This window comes from Mesoplodon densirostris, chromosome X (assembly GCF_025265405.1).
Source record: "Mesoplodon densirostris isolate mMesDen1 chromosome X, mMesDen1 primary haplotype, whole genome shotgun sequence".
NCBI lineage: Eukaryota > Metazoa > Chordata > Mammalia > Artiodactyla > Ziphiidae > Mesoplodon > Mesoplodon densirostris.
This window is the reverse complement of record NC_082681.1, coordinates 33,691,557-33,711,736: the sequence shown is the minus strand read 5'-3', so window position 1 is coordinate 33,711,736 and position 20,180 is coordinate 33,691,557. Positions and strand designations below refer to the sequence as shown.

At 40.7% G+C, this 20,180-nt stretch overlaps 1 protein-coding gene across 2 annotated transcripts in view; it reads left to right on the top strand.

Annotated features, from left to right (window-relative positions):
- The window catches only part of DOCK11 (dedicator of cytokinesis 11), a 191,111-nt gene that overhangs the window by 153,347 nt on the left and 17,584 nt on the right, over nt 1-20,180 (top strand). For both annotated transcript variants that reach the window (XM_060088078.1, XM_060088077.1), the window contains 4 exons: nt 805-1,020; nt 1,109-1,166; nt 8,780-8,886; nt 17,303-17,425. In XM_060088078.1, the coding sequence (XP_059944061.1) occupies nt 805-1,020; nt 1,109-1,166; nt 8,780-8,886; nt 17,303-17,425 (504 nt within the window). The remainder of the gene's footprint in view (nt 1-804; nt 1,021-1,108; nt 1,167-8,779; nt 8,887-17,302; nt 17,426-20,180) is intronic.

The following is a 20,180-nucleotide window of genomic DNA, read 5'->3' as shown; positions in this document are numbered from 1 at the left end:
AGTGACTAAGATCACTAGCTTTGGAGCCAAACTGCCTGGGTGTAAATCCTGTCTCTACCACTTACCAACTGCAAGACTTTGGCCAAACTACTTAACTGCTGTGTACCTCCGTTTTCCATTGGTAAAATGAATTGTAATAGCACTTAATTCATAAGGTTGTTATAAAATTTAAAACATGTAAAGCACCTAGGCCACTGCCTGGTGCATAGTAAGCTGTCAATTTTTAGTTACTGTTGTAACTAAAATTACACAATAAAAGTGAATATAGATTACACTCATAGCTGTGGAATTCACGGTGGAGGAGCTGGGGTTCAAAGCCAGGTAGTCTGGCTCCGAAGTCCGTGCTTTTATGTATTATGAACATACTGCCCTCAAACTCATTGCCTTTGAAGCCTGAGCTAGTGGGATATTTTTTTTTTTTTTTTTTTTTTTTTTTTGCAGTAGGCGGGCCTCTCACTGTTGTGGCCTCTCCCCTTGCGGAGCACAGGCTCAGTGGCCATGGCTCACGGGCCTAGCCGCTCTGCGGCATGTGGGATCTTCCCAGACCGGGGCACGAACCCGTGTCCCCTGCATCGGCAGGCGGACTCTCAACCAGTGCGCCACCAGGGAAGCCCCTAGTGGGATATATTTTAAAGAATTAATTTAAAACTCTTTAGGCATGCCACATGCCAAGAACCAAGAACCAAATACCAAGATCTCTAACAAGGGGAAAAAGTTGTGTGTTATTCCCAGGATTGGATGCCTAGGCTTAGAGCACACTGGTAATATTGATAAACATGTCTTTTTTGTTTGTTTTGATATTAGGCAACTGCTTTTCCCACAGAAGTTAAAGACTTGACCAAGAGAATCCGTACTGTTCTTATGGCCACTGCTCAAATGAAGGAGCATGAGAAAGACCCCGAAATGCTAATTGATCTCCAGTATAGCTTAGCCAAGTCCTATGCAAGTACCCCAGAGCTCAGGAAAACCTGGCTTGATAGCATGGCAAAGATTCATATAAAAAATGGAGATTTTTCAGAGGTGACTACTTATGGCTTTGTTCTAAACACAACCCTGCAAAACCCCTGGAGCGCAATCTGACAGTTCTTTCTTTGTCATCCTTTTTCAGGCAGCAATGTGTTATGTCCATGTAGCAGGTTTGGTTGCAGAGTTTCTTCATCGAAAAAGTAAGATATTTCTGTTCTTAGAGATGGGGAGAAATTCAGTTAGCACAAGAATTTTTACCTTTGTAGCTTGCAACTGTGAATGTGATATGATTGAGCTCTGAAAAATATGTTCACCTTTAGCCTTATTCACTGTTAAACAGAAGTTGTTCTAAAAGAAAACTGGATTGTTCATTTGCCTTCTGCTTTCATTAAGAGTACAAGAATAAGTTAAATAGTACAGGGCCAGGCCTGATGCCTAATGTTTATTCTCCAAGACTGTCTCCCTGGAAGACTGCCACAAATTAAATTCTCAGGGCTTATGAGAAGCCCTGGATAATACACACCACTTATTTTCCCCTATCTGCCTCAACTTTACCAACAACTGCCTACAAATTATATCTCTACAGCCACCTTAGTGCAACAATATCTTGGTATTAAAAGGGAGTTGGCACATCAGCAAGATGGCCCTATAAGATGTCCCTCGTTTGTATACCCATCTCAACAACAATTTGGCATCCATACATGGACGAAAGTGTCTTTGTGGGAGTTATGGGATCCAGCACCACATGCCAAGGGACCTGGGAGGAATTTTACCCACCTATGCATCAGGTAATAGGCAGACAGATCTGTGTCCTGTCTGTGGACCCTGCAGTGGCCTATGAGCTGGCTCCAGCCCCTCTCAGCTGCAGTCCGGGATCCCCTGGAGAACACTGTCTTTAGATAATCACCCACAGATGAGAGAGCCTTGGGGGAAGTCCAGAAGTCCAGTGGAGAAGTTCCAGCATTGCTGTTGGAGCAAAAATTATACAAGTTTGAATACATTGGAGAGGATAAGAGGAACAGTTTGATTTTTACTCGTGTCACCCCTTCCCCAAGGTGGCACAGCTCAGTGCCAAGAGAGACTTTCTCACCGTGATTTCTTCTGCAGGGAAAAGTGAGAGCATGTGAGTGGGTACTGCCTTTCCCAGCAGTGCAGATGTTGCCAAAGAGGCCCATTTCTCTCTTGCCCCATCGAGAGTCCTGAGTCATGAACTGAATGAGTGGGGGGCAGGAAGAGGCTGGGAGAGCAGCAGATAGGACTTAGAGGGCATCACAGGGGCATAGATCCTACCAACCACATCACAGACTCCATCAAAAAGCCCACCAACAAATTGCTAGAGATATTTAGCCTGTGGATCCCCCCCAGCTGGCCCACAGGCACCCCTGGTGCTCCATGTCCCTCAACCACATACTGTAGCTGGATCTCTGTGCATGCTCCTGAAGCCAGATGGCTAGTGAGCATGTGCAGAAAGCCAGCCAGAATCGGTGGGCCAGGGAGAGACCACAAGCTTGAACTTTAGAATCACCCTCGGAAGATCAAATGGGAGGCTGTTAGCACCTGGCCTGGTGTATTGCATGATGGAGAAAAGACATACACGCTTAAGAATTCTGTCATAAGAGGGAGCAAGGACTGTGGAGCAGGTGTATCCATAGCAGGTCTGTGAAAGCCTCAGAATCCCTAGCAGGACAGATGGAAAGTTGTTCTCTCCTAAAATCAGTCAGTAAAGTTGGTTGGAGGTAACTGCTACTTCAAATGTGAAGACAGCAATGGAAGACTTCAAGGAACATGAAAAATGAAGGAATTATGTGTGGTGATAAACACTACTGTGGTAATCATTTCACAATATATACATGTATCAAATCAACACATACACCTTAAACTTACTCAGTGTGAGATATCAATTATGTCTCAATAGAGCTGGGGCTGGTTGCAGGGGTGGAAGGGGGCCACAAAAAGGAGTCATGGTCTTGAAGGGCTCAGGATCCAGCAAGTCTAATTCAGGAATCTGCCTAAAAGCTTCCCTTTCCAAAATTAGTATTGTTGACTGTTGTAACAACTACTTAAATAGTAAAACAGTTGAGTTAGGTTTAAAAATTCATTGGCAATGGACATTGCAAAGAAATCTCCCGCTATCCATAATTGCCAAGCTATTTCCTTGAAGGCAGTCAAATGAGTAACATTTGGGCAAAATGAAACCATCTTGTGGGAGTCACATCGCTGCAGTTTTGGCCCCGAGAACACTACCATGTTTTGTTTTGTTTTTTAATTCCAGAATTCCTACAGTTAACTATGTATCTTTCTTCCCAGAGAGCATGACTAAAATGTAGATTCATTTTACTTATATTTTAAATTTAACACTTTCTGTTTGATACTGAATTTCTTTTGAGCAATCCATATTTTGAAATTGGTATACTCTAGTATTCTCTTTTTAGTACAAATGTGGTTTCAAAATGGAGAATGGGATTAATTATCAAAAGAAGGCCTTGTTTGAGGGGTTTTTTTCTACATCACCGGTATGCCTGAGAAATTGCAGTAAAAACAAATATTGAAATTGCACACCTGCAGTTGCAAAAAACTAACAAATATGAGAACCCTAAACATGGTACTAAATAAAGTTTTAGGTATATCTTTCAGGTATATCAGGTTAATATTATCTCATCTTTTTCATTAGTAGAAATCTGAAATAAGAGTTTTTTGTCTACTGAGTATAAACCCTTTATATATTGAAAATAGTTAAATATATTAAAATATTTCCTTAGAATTTTTTTCACAAGTGCAAAGACCTTAAAACTAAGCAAAAATCAAGAATTATTAATCTCCATTATCAGTTCTTAAGCTTTAGAACTATAACTATAGTATTGGAGAAAATAGCAACTTAAATAGTGCTGTGGGGTTTTTTGGACATTAGCTTGAGGCAGCTAGCCTGAACACCAAACAATGTGACATGTTTCAACAAGTGGAAACAGTGCTTTTAACTAGTCATTTAAGTATTTATTTCATAATACCTTCAAGTTTTTTTTTTTAGAATTTATCCTTCACAGAAATCAAAGAGCCCTTCTCTGAGTAGGAAAAAACTGATGTTTTGCATTTTAAACAAAAAATAATGTTAAAGGGCTTCCCTGGTGGCACAGTGGTTGAGAGTTCGCCTGCCGATGCAGGGGACACGGGTTCATGCCCCGATCCGGGAAGATCCCACATGCCACAGAGCGGCTGGGCCCATGAGCCATGGCCGCTGAGCCTGCGCGTCCGGAGCCTGTGCTCCGCAGCGGGAGAGGCCACAACAGTGAGAGGCCCGCGTACCGCAAAAATAATAATAATAATAATAATAATGTTAAATATAGGAGAGGTTTACATATTTATTTATAGGTGCCATCTATTTTTAAGCCTGGAAAATTCTACTCAAACTAGAAAATCGTATTCTAAAATGGTGGCAGTAGTAAAATCCTCAGGATTTCCTCCCTTAGCTTCAATCATGCCAATGATAGAAAACACCTGATTTTGCTAATTAGCTGATTCAGCTATGATAGTTATACCCAGGTAGACCACTGATGTTAAAACAGAAGTTAAAAACTTAATCTGTTAACCTGTCATTCAGTCTGAGAAATCTATGATCTAGATAAGACCTGGATATTCACAGAGTAAATAAAAGTATGTTTGAGTGCAGGACTGAAAAAAAAGTTTTATTTATACTTAAGACACACTTATTTAACAAAAATAATTGAGCAATTGTAGAACCCTGTGTTTTCTATCAAGTGTCCTTGATAATGAAGACAAAATCTCTGACGTATCAATTGCCAAAATTTTTCTGTTTTCTCAAAGTCCTATGCCATTTCTCTTGAAGTCATTATAAAGCTTTCTTTTTCATCAAGATGGAATGAAATGCTACAGCTGATGTATTGGAGACACATGATTTCCTGTTTAGAGTTTTTAAGGAAAAAAATAGTTTGTTTCATTGGGTGGTTGCCTAAGCGAGCGAGGACTTGGGCCCCTGGCCTCCAGAGGTGACCACAGAACACCAGTGAGGGCCCATTTCTAGATCCTTTTTTTCATTTTTCAGGCCCTGAACTGAAAGGGAAAGGGGAAGGAGGTGTGCAGTTCTCCCTGTCCCACCGCCACCCTCAAACGTCTTTCAGGCAGCCAGAGCTCCTGCTCTTTGTACCAGACATCTTAAGGGTCATCATTCTCTTCCCTTTCCCTAAGTTACCTCTAAGTGGTGATACTAGGTGTTAGTTACTCCCACTCCCCAAAATATGTAATAAGAAACAGATCTAAATTTCCTTATTTTTATTTTGTCTGAAAACCTCAAAATGTTCTAGATCTCATTCTCTGGAGACTAGACTTATGTACCTCTTCCTCTTCTCTTCCTGAGAGAGTGCACAACTGTTTTCCCCCAGGGAAGACAAGAATCAAGTCTGCATTCTTACACCACCTCATAGCATCCGAGGTTCAGCAAAGCTTCAGGCCTGTAGAGCTCCTCCAGCACCCCAGGAAAAGGAATTTCATTTCCCATAGAGTCTGTTCTTTTCATGCCTTATAGGATAATGTTCCCTTTGCCAAGTCTCTATACCCAGGTTCTGATAGCTTAAGTTTTGCAAAGCTTTTTCTTTACCAACTTCCTTCCCAATCACAGCTTTTTCCCTTTTTGCCCTCCGCTCTTACCTCCTATCCCTCTTCTGACCAGCAGTCTTATTTCATCAAGGGTTGAACTGCTTTCCCATCGTCCAAATTCCTCCCTACTTTTTTCATGGGACAATTTGTTCTCAAGGTAGTGGTCTCTACTTGGACAGTTTGCATCTTGCTTTCCCTTGGACAGCAATCAGGAATACAGAAGCTATAGCTATGAAGGGCAAAATCAGGAATCCAGGTCACATACCAGAAAGACTCAAAGCAGACCCTCCAAGACCATGTTATTATAATGCTACATAGGGCTACGGGAGAGCCCTCACACACGTGCCTCCCTCTGTTGGGACATATACACTGGCCTAGATTCAGCAACTTGTTTCATCTGAAACAAGACTAAACTAAACAAGACTAAAGGGAATCAGAATTTTCCCTAAGCATTTTAAAGACCCTAGCAAACAAAAGAGTCCTCTGATCATTGGATAGTTTGGTGGGTGTTGATAACTTAAGCAAACAAGGGGATATATAGGCTTTTCTAGCTAGAGATAACGTCATCAGGCATAGGACTCAAGATAATACACTTAGCAAGAATAGTGGACTCTGAAGCTGAAAATCCATAATAGTAGTCTTTACACCAGATGATACACACAACAAAGTCCAAAAGAAGGTATTAACCTGTTTGTTTCTGACAAGAACCGTAATTTACCCTCCTTCTACTTAAGGTACACACTGGAAGACTCTTTCCCAAGATGCTTTAGTCTCATCTGATCTCAGGCATAGGAGTGTGCCCCTTTTGGTCTTCCCCTAAGTCATGGCCTACTAGAGAAACCCTAGATTTGGGAATCACTTAAAGTAATAATATCCTCAGCGTAGACAGGATTTTTCCCCCAGTCATGGACCTAGCTGCCTGAGGCCTTCAGGGATTGACCCTTTTCTTTGTTAAGGACCACACTATCGCTTCAGTCAAGTTTTGGGGCCCTCTTCCTTAACTGCCTAGCTCTTGACTTCATAAAGGTAATCAAGTGGGACATTTTCTCCTAAATTTCAGAAAGTTCTTCTAATGCACTGCTACTCAGAGTGTCCCATGGACGCAACTGCCAGTCTGAGAACTGTTTCTTACTGGTCCATGACAAGATAAGGAATATTAACCCAAATGTAAATCAACTTATGTCACTGAGCATGATGGTTAGTTCAGCTGAATTTTTTTTTTTATAGAAAGACTGTTGAAGAAGGAAGTGATGAATCGATTTACATTCTGGTGCAGCTCCTTATCGTGTTGTGATCCAGCACTTTGAATAGAATTCCCCTAGCAGTCTATATAACAGACCATTTTAGGCGTGCTTATCCTCAGAAATGAAACATGCCATGCTCTATCTTCAGTGCCTTTTATTACCTAATTTCTTTGAACGAAAATGGCCCTAAAGTCCATTGGGTCAAAGTAAATCTTATTTTCATTTCTGCCTCTCCTTTTTCCCTAACAGAAATCCACTGACTACTCCCTATGTGTTTCCCCATTTTTGAAAAAGTGCTTCAGAATAACCCCATCTTCCCTTACCAGAATCCCATCTCTCTCTCTCATAGAAGTGTGATGCTGACTTGATAACTCATTTTCTATCAAGTGTCTTACCAGAAGATGTATGTCTAGTTAGCATTCACTTAGACAAGAAGAGTTGGCAAAATCCAAGCCATGATACATGACCCTTTTTTCCATCAGAATGCTGAGAAATCACCTCAATGTGAGGTTTGACTTTCTTAAACCTTCCTTCTTCCTTCCCCAACCTCTAACACCAGGAAGCTTACCAAATATTTAGTCGTGAGTAGGTCATCATTTCTAAGCATCACTATTAGAGAGGTGGTAGAACAATAGATTGCAAAAGCTGTCCCCTTTGTGGCCAGCCATTTTCCACTGCCTAGCAGATGCAGTTATAAGGAAGCTGAATTTTCCTTAACTCTAAAATGACAGCCCCCTTAGACAGGGGTAAACGCAGCCAGAGCAGGAGTGTTTGGACAAGTTCCTATGTCCAGAATCTGCAGGGCAACCACGTGACCTTCTATACCCAGACTCTTGCTTGACAGTAGCAATTTGGTCCACAATCCTACAGCAGCTGTTCTCAACTTGAGCTCACTTCCTACTTCCCAGGGGTCCAGCTGCAGAGTCACTTACTATACGAGCTGCTAGCAATTATTTTATCTTGAGAAAGCTAGTTTATTTATTGGTAGCTTTGTTTGGTAATAATAATTCATTGCACACTTGTTACATGTTAGGTTCTGTTCTGAACACTTTACATTTCATTGAATTCTTATAAGGTAGCTGCTGTTTCTATTTTACAGATGATGGAACTTTTTACAGTCCTAGAGAGATAAACATGTCTGAAATCACACAATTAATGATAGAGCTGGGTCTATCTAACTCCAAAAGCTCTGGTTCTTCCAGTGCCCCACCCTGTTTCTCTAAGGATGCTTCATCCCTGGCATCTGTTTTATTTCTTGCCTCTCTTTACAAGTCCTAGGCTAGGCTAACAACACACTTTTCCAATTCTCCAGTGAAATGAGGAACTAGAGATGACTACAAAAGCTCATTTGATGTTTACATGAAAAGTACATGCTCTCTGTGTTTAGGTGACAGACCATAAACGTACACAGGATCAAAGTGTTAATAACAATTCTTAGATCACATTAGGAAAACATTTACTATAGTAGCCATTGAAGATGATGCATAGTCAGAGAATGAAGCTTATTTGTAAGTAACTTGAGCTCACCATTTGGTAAAAAGACTGGTAGGATGTATAGTAGATCGAACTAATTTGTAAAATTCTTTTTTTGTAACTGAAAATTGCACTTATGACTTTGATCCTTACAAAAATATGTGTTTATTTTATTTATTTATTTATTTATTTTTGCGGTACGCGGGCCTCTCACTGCTGTGGCCCCTCCCGTTGTGGAGCACAGGCTCCGGACGCGCAGGCTCAGCGGCCATGGCCCATGGGCCCAGCCACTCCGCGGCATGTGGGATCCTCCTGGACCGGGGCACGAACCCGTGTCCCCTGCATCGGCAGGCGGAATCTCAACCACAGCGCCACCAGGGAAGCCCTATGTGTTTATTTTTAAGGGTAACTAATCCCTGTAAGGCTATCTGTTATTTACAAAACACTTTTTAAAAATAAATTTACTTCACTGGTTTTTATTCACGCAGAGTTATTCCCTAATGGATGTTCAGCCTTCAAGAAAATTACTCCCAATATAGATGAAGAAGGAGCAATGAAAGAAGATGCTGGAATGATGGATGTCCATTATAGTGAAGTAAGACTCCAGGGCCTGCATTGCCAGTTATATAAATTTAACTTCTTAAAATTTATTTACATTAAAAAATTATTACAGCTAAAAAAAACTATTACAGCTAACTTAATTTGGAAGGTAACTAAGGGTTGATGAACTGTAAGCATTAAAACTGCCCAGGGAAAAGATGTCCCTGTGTGGAATGTGGAGCCCTATCTCTGGAACTGTTCTTATTGTCTGGTTTTAGAAACGTACCATGTATCTTCCTCAGATCACCTTCCCAGTAACCAGATCACGGTCAACATACTTTGGAGAAATCTCCATAAAAAATATAGCTAGCAATGTAACAGCTAAGGAGAGGACGCTTACAAGTATTTTAAAGATGGAAAATTTCTGCTCCAAGCTTCATATGGGTAGCAAACAGCTACAGTTGTCAATCACTCAACAAATATTTGTTGAGCACTGACTTCTGAGCAAGGCTTTGGACTTGGTGATATAGAAGCTATAAAATAATTAGATATGGCTGATCCCTGACCTCTTATATCTACCTAAAGAGATAATACACCTCCTCGAAATGGAGAAAAGCAAGACAGTGCCATTTGAATAATACAGACAGTATGTTCCATGCAGAGTTGAAAGTGAGAGATGCCTTTGAGCTGAGGTAGAACAGAGGACAGTTAGGATTAGAGAGAGGTTTGAAGCGTGAAGACACCCTGAAGGCATTTTAGCAGAGGGAGGAGGATAACGGGGACAAAAGTTAAGAGGTGGGAAAGTATAAGGCATGTTTGGGGGCACAGTGAATGGATCATTTTCGCTAAGCCATTGGGTTCACATAGAGAAGAGTAGTAGTTGAGGTCAGATTTTGGGAAACTTTGAATGTCTGGACTTCATTGATTAGAATGTTGAATTGCTGTCAAAGGTTTTTGAGCAGGATAATGACAAGATGAAAGCAAGGAAGAGGAAAGGTTAATTTGGTGGTTATGTGGGAAATGTATTAGAGGTAGATGGATAGGGGCTGGAGGCAGAGTCTGGAGGGCGGGCTGCCCTAAGAGTCCAGATGTGAAGCAGCCAGGTCTAAACCCAGGTAGTCACAGGTTCAGGAAACACTGTGAAGAAAAGAGGAAGACTTGCTGGCTGTGGGAGGAGAAGAGTCAAAGGTAGTGCTGAGATTTCAGGTTTGGATATTATAGAAGAATGATGGATGGATGATTTTACAGGGAAGATGATGAAAGCAGTTTTTGATGGGTGTTGAATTTGAAGTAGAAGGTTATTGAAATGGAAATAACATCAGGCCATTAGAGATTCAGAACTGAATCTAAAGAGAGAGATCAGGGTTGGAGAGCCACATCTGGAAGTCGTAGCTGTGTGAGAACCAAAGCACACTGACGATGGGAGATAATACAGCAAGCGAAGACCAGAGAACCAAGGACTGAAGCACATTGATGTTCACAATTAAGGAATGTGAAGACCAAAGAAAGAAAGAAACAACAAAAGTGGAGAGATTTAAGGGGTTGCAGCCCCATAGAAATAAATTTTTGAACATTGTATTAAGAAACATGAGAAGCAGCCAGGTTAAAGTGGCAGAGACACATTTTATACTTTATGAATTGTTTTTTAAAATATTTTTATTTAATTTTTAAAATTTATTTATTTATTTTTGGCTGCTTTGCTGCGTGCGGGGTTTCTCTAGTTCAGCGAGCGGGGGCTACTCTTCCTTGGAGTGTGCAGGCTTCTCATTGCAGTGGCTTCTCTTGTTGCAGAGCATGGGCTCTAGGTGTGCGAGCTTCAGTAGTCGTGGCACGCGGGTTCAGTAGTTGTGGCTCGTGGGCTCTAGAGTGCAGGCTCAGTAGTTGTGGTGCACAGGCTTAGTTACTCTGCGTTATGTGGGATCTTCCCAGACCAGGGCTTGAACCCATGTCCCCTGCATTGGCAGGCAGATTCTTAACCACTGCGCCACCAGGGAAGTCCTATTTTTTAAAAAATGTAAGCAATCTCAAGGTAGCTCTAGTTCGTTTAGCTAAAATGATATATGCCTGGAAGCTTTACCTACTACTTCTATATGGGTCTCTCTCCTCATCAATAAAATAAAGGTGATGATACTATCCTGGTCACTTCACAACAAATGTGAAGGCTCTTTATAAGTCATTAGGTGCTACATAAATATCAGACTTTATCACTGACCAACTTGATAGTAAGGTTTCCTTTTACCTCCAGAACCTAGAAGAGTAGATACTTAAAACATCCTTGTGGAATTAATTAATCATAACAGAGAATCGAGATACTTGAATTTTAATCCAGGTTCATTGCTTGACTGTGAAGCCTTGGGTAAGTTAATTCACTTTTTGGGTTTTTAGTTAGACTTCAATGATTTTTCATCTAAGACTTCCAGTTTGTGCGGCCAGCAGCAGAAAGATTCATGGGAGTTTGTGGGAGATAAATGGTTTAACACAACTGAAGTTACGTCCTTTTTTCCAAACAGCGGCTTCAACTTGGTCATAAAAATGGCCTTGCGCCTGACCCTTTTTTATACTCTCAAGGAGAGCGGTAATATTTCTTATTAGTCAAGAACTGTAATCAGTTTTCTATGTAAACACATTTGTTGGAACTCTTTTGTGTTCTACAGTAATAATTTATACATGCTTTTCATTTGATGTATACAGATAGAATCATGTTCTCCATAGTGCCAGTTTATGTTTCAGTTTATGTAATAGGGCTTCTTCCTCGTGCTCTAGCCAATGGAAAATAACTGCCACCGATTTACAAGTTTTATTGAAATGAAAAATACAAATTGTGGTTCATTTAGTGCCTTATTTAAATAGGTTAGTTAAACCAATAATAATTTGTTTTTAAAACTGCATTTCTGACTTTTGATTTGCAATAGTTTTTAAAGATATAATTAACATACAGTAAAATTCACACATCTTAAGTGGACAGCTTGATGAATTTCCACAGTTGTACACACCCATATAAATTACCACCAGAAACAAGAAATAGGACGTGTCCATTCCCCCAGAAAGTTCCACTGTGCCCATTTCCAGTTAGTCTCCCCACCCCCACTATCTGATTTCTATCCTTATAGATTAGTTTTGCCATATTTTGGTGTCATAAAATGGAATCATTCAGTATGTACCCTTTTGTATCTGCCTACTTTTGCTTAACATAATGTTTTTGAGATACACCCATATTGCTGAGTATATCAGAAGTTCTTTTTCATTGCTAAATATTCCATTATATCGATGTAAGATTTTTAAATCCATTCTCCTGTTGATGGATTTTAGATTGTTTCCAGTTTGGGATTGTTATGAATATAAGGCTACTTTAAGCATTCTTATCTATGACCTTTTGCGGACATATGCTTTCATTTTTCTTAGGTAAATACCTAGGAGTGAAACTGCTGGATCCTGGGGAAGATATACTTAACTTCATAAAAAGTTGCCAGAGTTTTTCAAAGTGGTTGGACCATTTTATATTCCTACCAGCAATGAATAAGAGTTTCAGCTGCTCCACTTCCTCACCAACATTTGATGTTGCTAATCTTTTTTTATATTTTTACCATTCTGTTAGACATGAATTGGTACCTCGCTGTGTTTTTCACTTGTATTTCCCTAATGACTAATGGTGTTGAGCACTTTTTATGTGCTCCTTTGTCTTTCATATATCTTCTTTTTTTTTTTTTTTTTTTTTTTTTTTTGCAGTACGCGGGCCTCTCACTGCTGTGGCCCCTCCCGCCGCGGAGCACAGGCTCCGGACGCGCAGGCCCAGCGGCCATGGCTCACGGGCCCAGCCACTCCGTGGCATGTGGGATCCCCCCCGGACAGGGGCCACGAACCCGTGTCCCTTGCATCGGCAGACAGACTCTCAACCACTGCGCCACAGAGAAGCCCCATATATCTTCTTTTGTGGAATGTTTGTTCAAGTCTTTTGCCCATTTTTAGAAATTACATTATTTTTTTTGTTGATTTAGGGGAGTTCTTTCTATATTCTGGATATAAGTCCATTGTCAAATATATTTGCTGCAGATTTATTTCCCAGTCTTTATTTATTTTCTTAATTGAGTCTTTTTTTTTTTTTTTTTTTTTTTTTTTTTGCGGTATATGGGCCTCTCACTGTTGTGGCCTCTCCCGTTGCGGAGCACAGGCTCCGGACGCACAGGCCCAACGGCCATGGCTCACAGGCCCAGCCGCTCCGCGGCATGTGGGATTTTCCCAGACCGGGGCACGAACCCGTGTCCCCTGCATCGGCAGGCGGACTCTCAACCACTGCGCCACCAGGGAAGCCCTTAATTGAGTCTTTTATTGAGCAGAAAGTTTTGGTTTTGATGAAGTTCAATTTACTGTTTTTTTGATGGTTTGTTTTTCTGTGTGTGTTTGGTCTGAGAAATCTTTGCTTACCTCAAGACTGAAGATACTGCCTTATATTTTCTTCTATAAACTTTGTTTCTGAGTTTTATGTTTAGGCTGATAATCTATCTAGAATTCGTTTTTGAGCATGGAATGAGATAGAGGTCAAGGTTCATTTTCTTCTTTTTTTCTTAAATTAATTTATTTAATTTTGGCTGTTTTGGGTCTTTGTTGCTGCGCGCGGGCTTTCTCTAGTTGCAGCGAGTGGGGGCTACTCCTCGTTGGAGTGTGCAGGCTTCTCATTGCGGTGGCTTCTCATTGCAGAGCATGGGCTCTAGGCACGTGGGCTTCAGTAGCTGTGGCATGCGGGCTCAGTAGTTGTGGCTTGTGGGCTCTAGAGCACAGGCTCAGTAGTTGTGGCTCACGGGCCTGGTTGCTCCGCGGCATGTGGGATCTTCCCAGACCAGGGCTCGAACCCGTGTCCCCTGCATTGGCAGGCGGATTCTTAACCACTGCACCACCAGGGAAGCCCTATTTGTCCATCTTGATACCAATATCACACTGTCTTGATTACTATAACTTTATAAGTCTTGGAATCAGGTAGTGTTAGCCCTCCAACTGTATTCTTTTTCAAAGTCATTTGGCTCTTCTGTATCCTTTGAATTTCCATGCAGAATTTCGAATCATTGTTTCCGTTTCCTCAAAATAGCCTGCTGGAAGCTTTGTAGAGATTTTGTTACATTTATATATCACTATATGGAGCATGGAGAGCTTAACAATACTGAGTCTTTCAGTCCCGTCTTATTTAGGTTGTCTTTAATTTCTCCCAGAAATATTTTGTGATTTTTCAGGGTAGAAGTCTTTTCCTGGGTATATATTGTTAGATAATGGATGTTCTGATGCTACTGGAAATAGTATTGCTTGATTTTTTAATCTTAGTTTTCAATTTGTTGTTGCTAGTATATAGAAATACAGTGATTTTATATGTTGATCTTATAATCTGCAACCTTGCTAAATCTGCTTATTAGTTTTAGTAGTTTGCATATTCCTTAGGGTTTTCTACATACACAATCATGTCATCTGCACAGAAAGACAGTTTTACGTTTGCCAGTCTCTGCACACTCACTCTCTCACTCTCTCTCTCTCTCTCTCTCTCTCTCTCTCTCTCTCTCTCTCTCTCTTGCCTTATTACACTGGCTAGGACCTTCAGCATAATGTTGAATAGAAGTGGTAAGAGCAGGGCTTCCCTGGTGGTGCAGTGGTTGAGAATCTGCCTGCCAATGCAGGGGACACGGGTTTAAGCCCTGGTCTGGGAAGATCCCACATGCCGCGGAGCAACTAGGCCCGTGAGCCACAACTACTGAGCCTGAGCGTCTGGAGCCTGTGCTCTGCAACAAGAGAGGCCGTGACAGTGAGAGGCCCGCGCACCGCGATGAAGAGTGGCTCCTGCTCGCCGCAACTAGATAAAGCCCTCGCACAGAAACCAAGACCCAACACAGCCATAAATAAATAAATAAATTTATTTATTTAAAAAAAAAAAGTGGTAGGAGCAGACATTCTTGACTTGTTCCCAAATTTAGAAGAGTGTTCAGCCTATAGGTTTTTGGGTTTTAATAGATGCTCTTTATCAGATTGAGAAAGGTCTCTTCTATTCCCTGTTTCCTGGGGATTCTTTTCTAACATCGTGAAGGGGTGTTGAGTTTTTTCAAATGCTTTTTCTGCATCTATTGCTTGAGATCAAATTTTTCTCTTTTATTCCGTTTACATGGTTCATTCTGTTTACACTGGAGTTATTCCTAATTGTAAACCAACTCTACATTCCTGGGACAAACATTACTAGTTTGTAATAGATTTTTAACTCCCCCAAAGTTCCTCCTTCCCACAGTTGATAGAAATTTTAATTTGGCTATGAAATGTTAATATATAGATTATTTTTTCAAGTAGCAGCATTTAATGAACATCTGCTGTGTACTGCCGCCATACTGGTGACTGAAGAAACCAATACAATATATTGTCCCTACTCTTGAAGAGTCACAGCCTATTTGGAAAGTCAGATACATAGATAACAGACAGGTATAGTGATAAATATCCACCCAATGAATTATCAGAGTAAGAAAAAAAGGTGTCTTGCTACTCTTTGTTAATCAGGAGAAGAATCCTGGAAGAGGTGATAGCTAAGCTTTCTTAAAGGGTTAACTAAGTGAAAGGGATTAAAGGACAAGAGGGTACAGAATGGACAAAGGCACAAAGTTAAGGCAACACCTTATGGTGCTTCAGAGGAACTACTAGTAGCTCATCGTTTAAGCATCAAGTACCAGGCTGAGCATGATGCATGATGATATTATAAAAGTATCAGCCAGATCACTGCAAGGCTTGTGTGCCAAATGAAAGAGCTTGTCCTTAGTTCTGCGAATGATGGGGCCCCATCATGAGATTTTAAGAAGGGAAGAAGGATGTGGTTTGGTTTGCATTTTAATCAGAACCCTATGGCAGATTTGTGGAGGATAGATCTGAAAGTGCCAAGGCTGGAAGATCAGTTAGAACACAATAATGAGGTCTTGAACCTTAGCAATGAGAGCAGAAATGGAGAAGAAGGGTCAGATTTGAGAAATATTTAGGAAGTAAAACTGGCAGAACTTGGTGATGGACTGATTAGAGGATAAGTAAAGAAAGAGAGTGTATTAGTTTCCTAGGGTTGCCATAACAAGGTACACAAACTGGATGGTTTAAAACAACAGAATTTTATTGTCTCACAGTTCTAGAGTCCAGAAGTCTGAAGTCAAGGTGTCAGCAGGGCCATGTTCCCTCTGAGACTCTGGGTAGAAGCCTTCCTTGCCTCTTCCTAGCTTCTGGTGGCAGCTGTCGATCTTTGGCGTTCCCTGGCTCGTAGCTCCGTTACTCCAGTCTCTGCCTCTGTAGTCACATGGTGTTCTCCCTGCGTATCTCTGTCATATTGGAGTAAGGGCTCACCCTCCTCCAGTACGACTTTGCCTCCACTAATCATATCTGCAATGACCCTATTTCCAAATAAGGTCACATTCTGAGCTACTGGGAGTTAGGGCTTCAACTTATCTTCTTGAGGGGCACAGTTCAACCCATAACAAAGGGTAAAGTCAAAACTGCTCTTAGTTTTTTTTTTTTTTTTGCGGTATGCGGGCCTCTCACTGTTGTGGCCTCCCCCGTTGCGGAGCACAGGCTCCGGACGCGCAGGCTCCGGACGCGCAGGCTCCGGACGCGCAGGCTCAGCGGCCATGGCTCACGGGCCCAGCCGCTCCGCGGCATATGGGATCCTCCCAGACCGGGGCACGAACCCGTATCCCCTGCATCGGCAGGCGGACTCTCAACCACTTGCGCCACCAGGGAGGCCCAGCAGTCAGTTTTATAGGTCTGAAGTTCATCTCTTTAAGATAGAAACTGTTAAGACTTATGAATAGCATGAGTAATTGGCTTCATCTTTTTATTGTTGAGAACATGACGTGATGGTTGTTTTATAGCGGCTGTTATCATTATAGCAAGGTCAGAGATCTCTATCTTGAGGTATTATACTGTCATTCCCACTAATTTTAGAACCAACAGTGAGGAAGGAAGCACTGTTGACCAAAATCACATCATTTTAATAAACACCTTTGTCACTGATGCAACAGCTTGAAAATTGCCAAATTATCTTAAGACTCTATGAATTGTGTTTAAATATAATTTCAATATAAAGGAAATATAATGGACATTTATAGACTTAGTGGAATTGACCCTGTCAGACATTTAAACATCCTCAGTTTGGAACAATGTATCCCCTTTAAAAAATACTTCTTCTCAATGTGTTACCATTTGTAAGTACAGTTAACATCTTCATTATGCAATAAACAAAGTAAATAGTAGTTTACGATTGTCAATATTAATTTCATACTTTTAAGAATGGTTTCAATTTCAAATATTTCAAGTATGTGATTTAGAAAAATATAGTCACACAACTATACTCCTTCTGTGCATTTCATTAAATTTAGTACATTGTATTCTTTATTAACTTGAAATGGTTCAAAATATATTTGCCCAGAGCTCTAAAACTATCTCAAATTCCTGATTGCATTTTTCTCTCAATGCAGGAAGTTTTGCTGGAGTTGCTAGAACAATGTGTGGATGGCTTATGGAAAGCAGAACGTTATGAAGTAATTTCTGAAATTTCCAAGTTGATCATTCCAATTTATGAGAAACGTCGAGAATTCGAGGTAGGTAATTTAAACATTTGCATCATTGGCCTATATGTTTTATTTTGGTCTTAAGTTACTATCCTTAAAAAATGCTAGGAGGTCCTGAAATTACAATCCTACCTCATATTCATATAAATTTTCCAAATGAAATTAAGGACCAAACATTTAAGATATAAATTGAAATTTACATTATACCCGTGGTTCGCAAAACATTTTTATCTAGCAATCTCTCCTCCTCCACTCATGGCAGAAAACAATCAATCTTGTCTTCACTAAACCTTCACTAAAAAAAAGCTATTGGATTTCCACGTAGCCCGGGAAGAGTGATAGGCATGATTCTATTCTTTGCAATTTGACGGTGAGACTAAAGGTGCTGGCAGATGACAGTAGGGGAGATAATGTCACTAGTAATAACCCTATTGTGAGGAGTTTTTCCAATTTAGTCTGCCAGATAAAGCTGTTGATAAAGGGTAGTTAATAAAGAATAGTAGTATAATGAGCAGCTGTTGCCACCAGCACTGAACAGGAATTTTGTGTGTGTGTGTGGTACACGGGCCTCTCACTGCTGTGGCCTCTCCCGTTGCGGAGCACGGGCTCCGGACACGCAGGCTCAGCGGCCATGGCTCACGGGCCCAGCCGCTCTTCAGCATGTGGGATCTTCCCGGACCAGGGCACGAACCCGTGTCCCCTGCATCGACAGGTGGACTCTCAACCACTGCGCCACCAGGGAAGCCCAGGAATTTTTTATATTCGTCTCTAAGTCCATATCATAATTTTATACCCTTACTATGCTGGGAAGGGATGATTTAGGATTCAAGCCATTTTTTTTAAAGCAAAGCAGTTTATCCTTAAATATAGCAAGTAGTCTTTCATTGTTGAAGAAGTTTCCAAGAGTGAAAACATACATTTAATATCATCTGTGTAGTGTTCTAATCTCTGTTCCAAACTGGCTCCGATCAAACTCACCTTTTCTTCCTAGGTTCTGGGTCTTTCTCTCTTTGCCATGCTTTTGGTGTATATGGGGCATGCCTGAAAAATCATAGCGGAGTTCAAGTGATTATATTAGAAAGCAAGAGTTAAATAATTAAATCTAAGTCATACAGATGACAAAGAATAGCCTATGAGACAAGACAAGAATTGGCTTTGAGCTTTCTATCAAAGCATTACATCCTAAGAACCTTTGTAAAAGTTTCAAAATACCCACTCTCTTACTCTTAGGTTGAAGATCAGGTTATTAGAAACCCAGGGAACATTTTGCTACTCAACTGACTAATAGGGAAAAAAGAAAAAATATATCTTCCCTACACATTAAAGGAAACAATACGTTCTATAGGGGAACCACTCCTATTCCCTTGTAGGGGTGCAAGGGTCTGTATAGATCCCCTAGTGTTCTGCATGAGATGAAGTAATTTTTTAGTGTATCTTTATGGAATGGGCTGAAAAGTGTCAGAGGTGGCAGCCATAAAGGTAAGGAAAACTCCCCTCAAATTGAGCTCAACTGCAGAAAATAATATGCGAAGAATTTTAGACAAAGAATGTCTGCTTCTGTGCTCCCCTTTTTTTATTGAAGTGAAATTCACTAACATACAATTGACCATATTCTAGTGTGCAATTCAGTGGCATTTAGTGCATTCTTAACATTACGCTCTCACCACCTCTCTCTAGTTTCAAAACATTTTTATCACCGCAGAAAAAAACTCCATATCCTTTAGTAATCACTCTCCACCCTATGCCCCACCCTCTGGAAACCACTAACCTGCCTTCTGTCTATGGATTTGCCTATTCTGGATGTGTCATAAAAAAAATTAATATAAGATGTGACCTTTTGTTTCTGGCTTCTTTCACTTAGCATAATATTTAGAGATTCATCCAGGTTGTAGCATGTATCAGAACTTCATTCCTTTTTATGGCTGAACGATATTTCATGGTATGGATATACCACAATTTGTTTATCCATTTGGGTTGTTTCCACATTTTGACTATTATGAATAGTGCTGTTGTAAACAGTTATGTATAAGTTTCTGTATGGGTATGTTTTCTTTTTTTATATATAAATTATATATAAATATATATATATTTATATAAATTTATATATAATTATTATATTATAATTATTATATATAAATAAATTTATATATAAATTATATATAAATTTATTTATTTATTTCTGGCTGCATTGGGTCTTTGTTGCTGCATGCGGGCTTTCTCTAGTTGTGGCGATCAGGGGCTACTCTTTGTTGCAGTGTGCGGGCTACTCATTGCGGTGGCTTCTCTTGTTGTGGAACATGGGCTCCATGCCTGCAGGCTTCAGTAGTTGTGGCACGTGGGCTCAGTAGTTGTGGCTCACAGGCTCTAGAGCGCAGGCTCAGTAGTTGTGGCGCAGGGGCTTAGTTGCTCCGCGGCATGTGGGATCTTCCCGGACCAGGGCACGAACCCGTGTCCTCTGCATTGGCAGGCGGATTCTTAACCACTACGCCACCAGGGAAGCCCTGGGTGTGTTTTCATTTATCTTGGATATATACCTAAGAGGGGAATTGCTGGATCATAGGGTAACTCCATGTATAACTTTTCAGTAACCACCAGGTTGTTTTCCCTTTTACACTCCCACCAGCAAGGTACACATTCCACACCCTGATCAACACTTATTTTTGGTTTCTTATTACAGCCATCCTAGTGGCTGTGAAGTGGGGTCACATTGTGGTTTGGATTTGTATTTCCTAATGACCAGTGATTTCTGAACATCTTTTCATGTCCTTCTTGGCCGTTTATATAT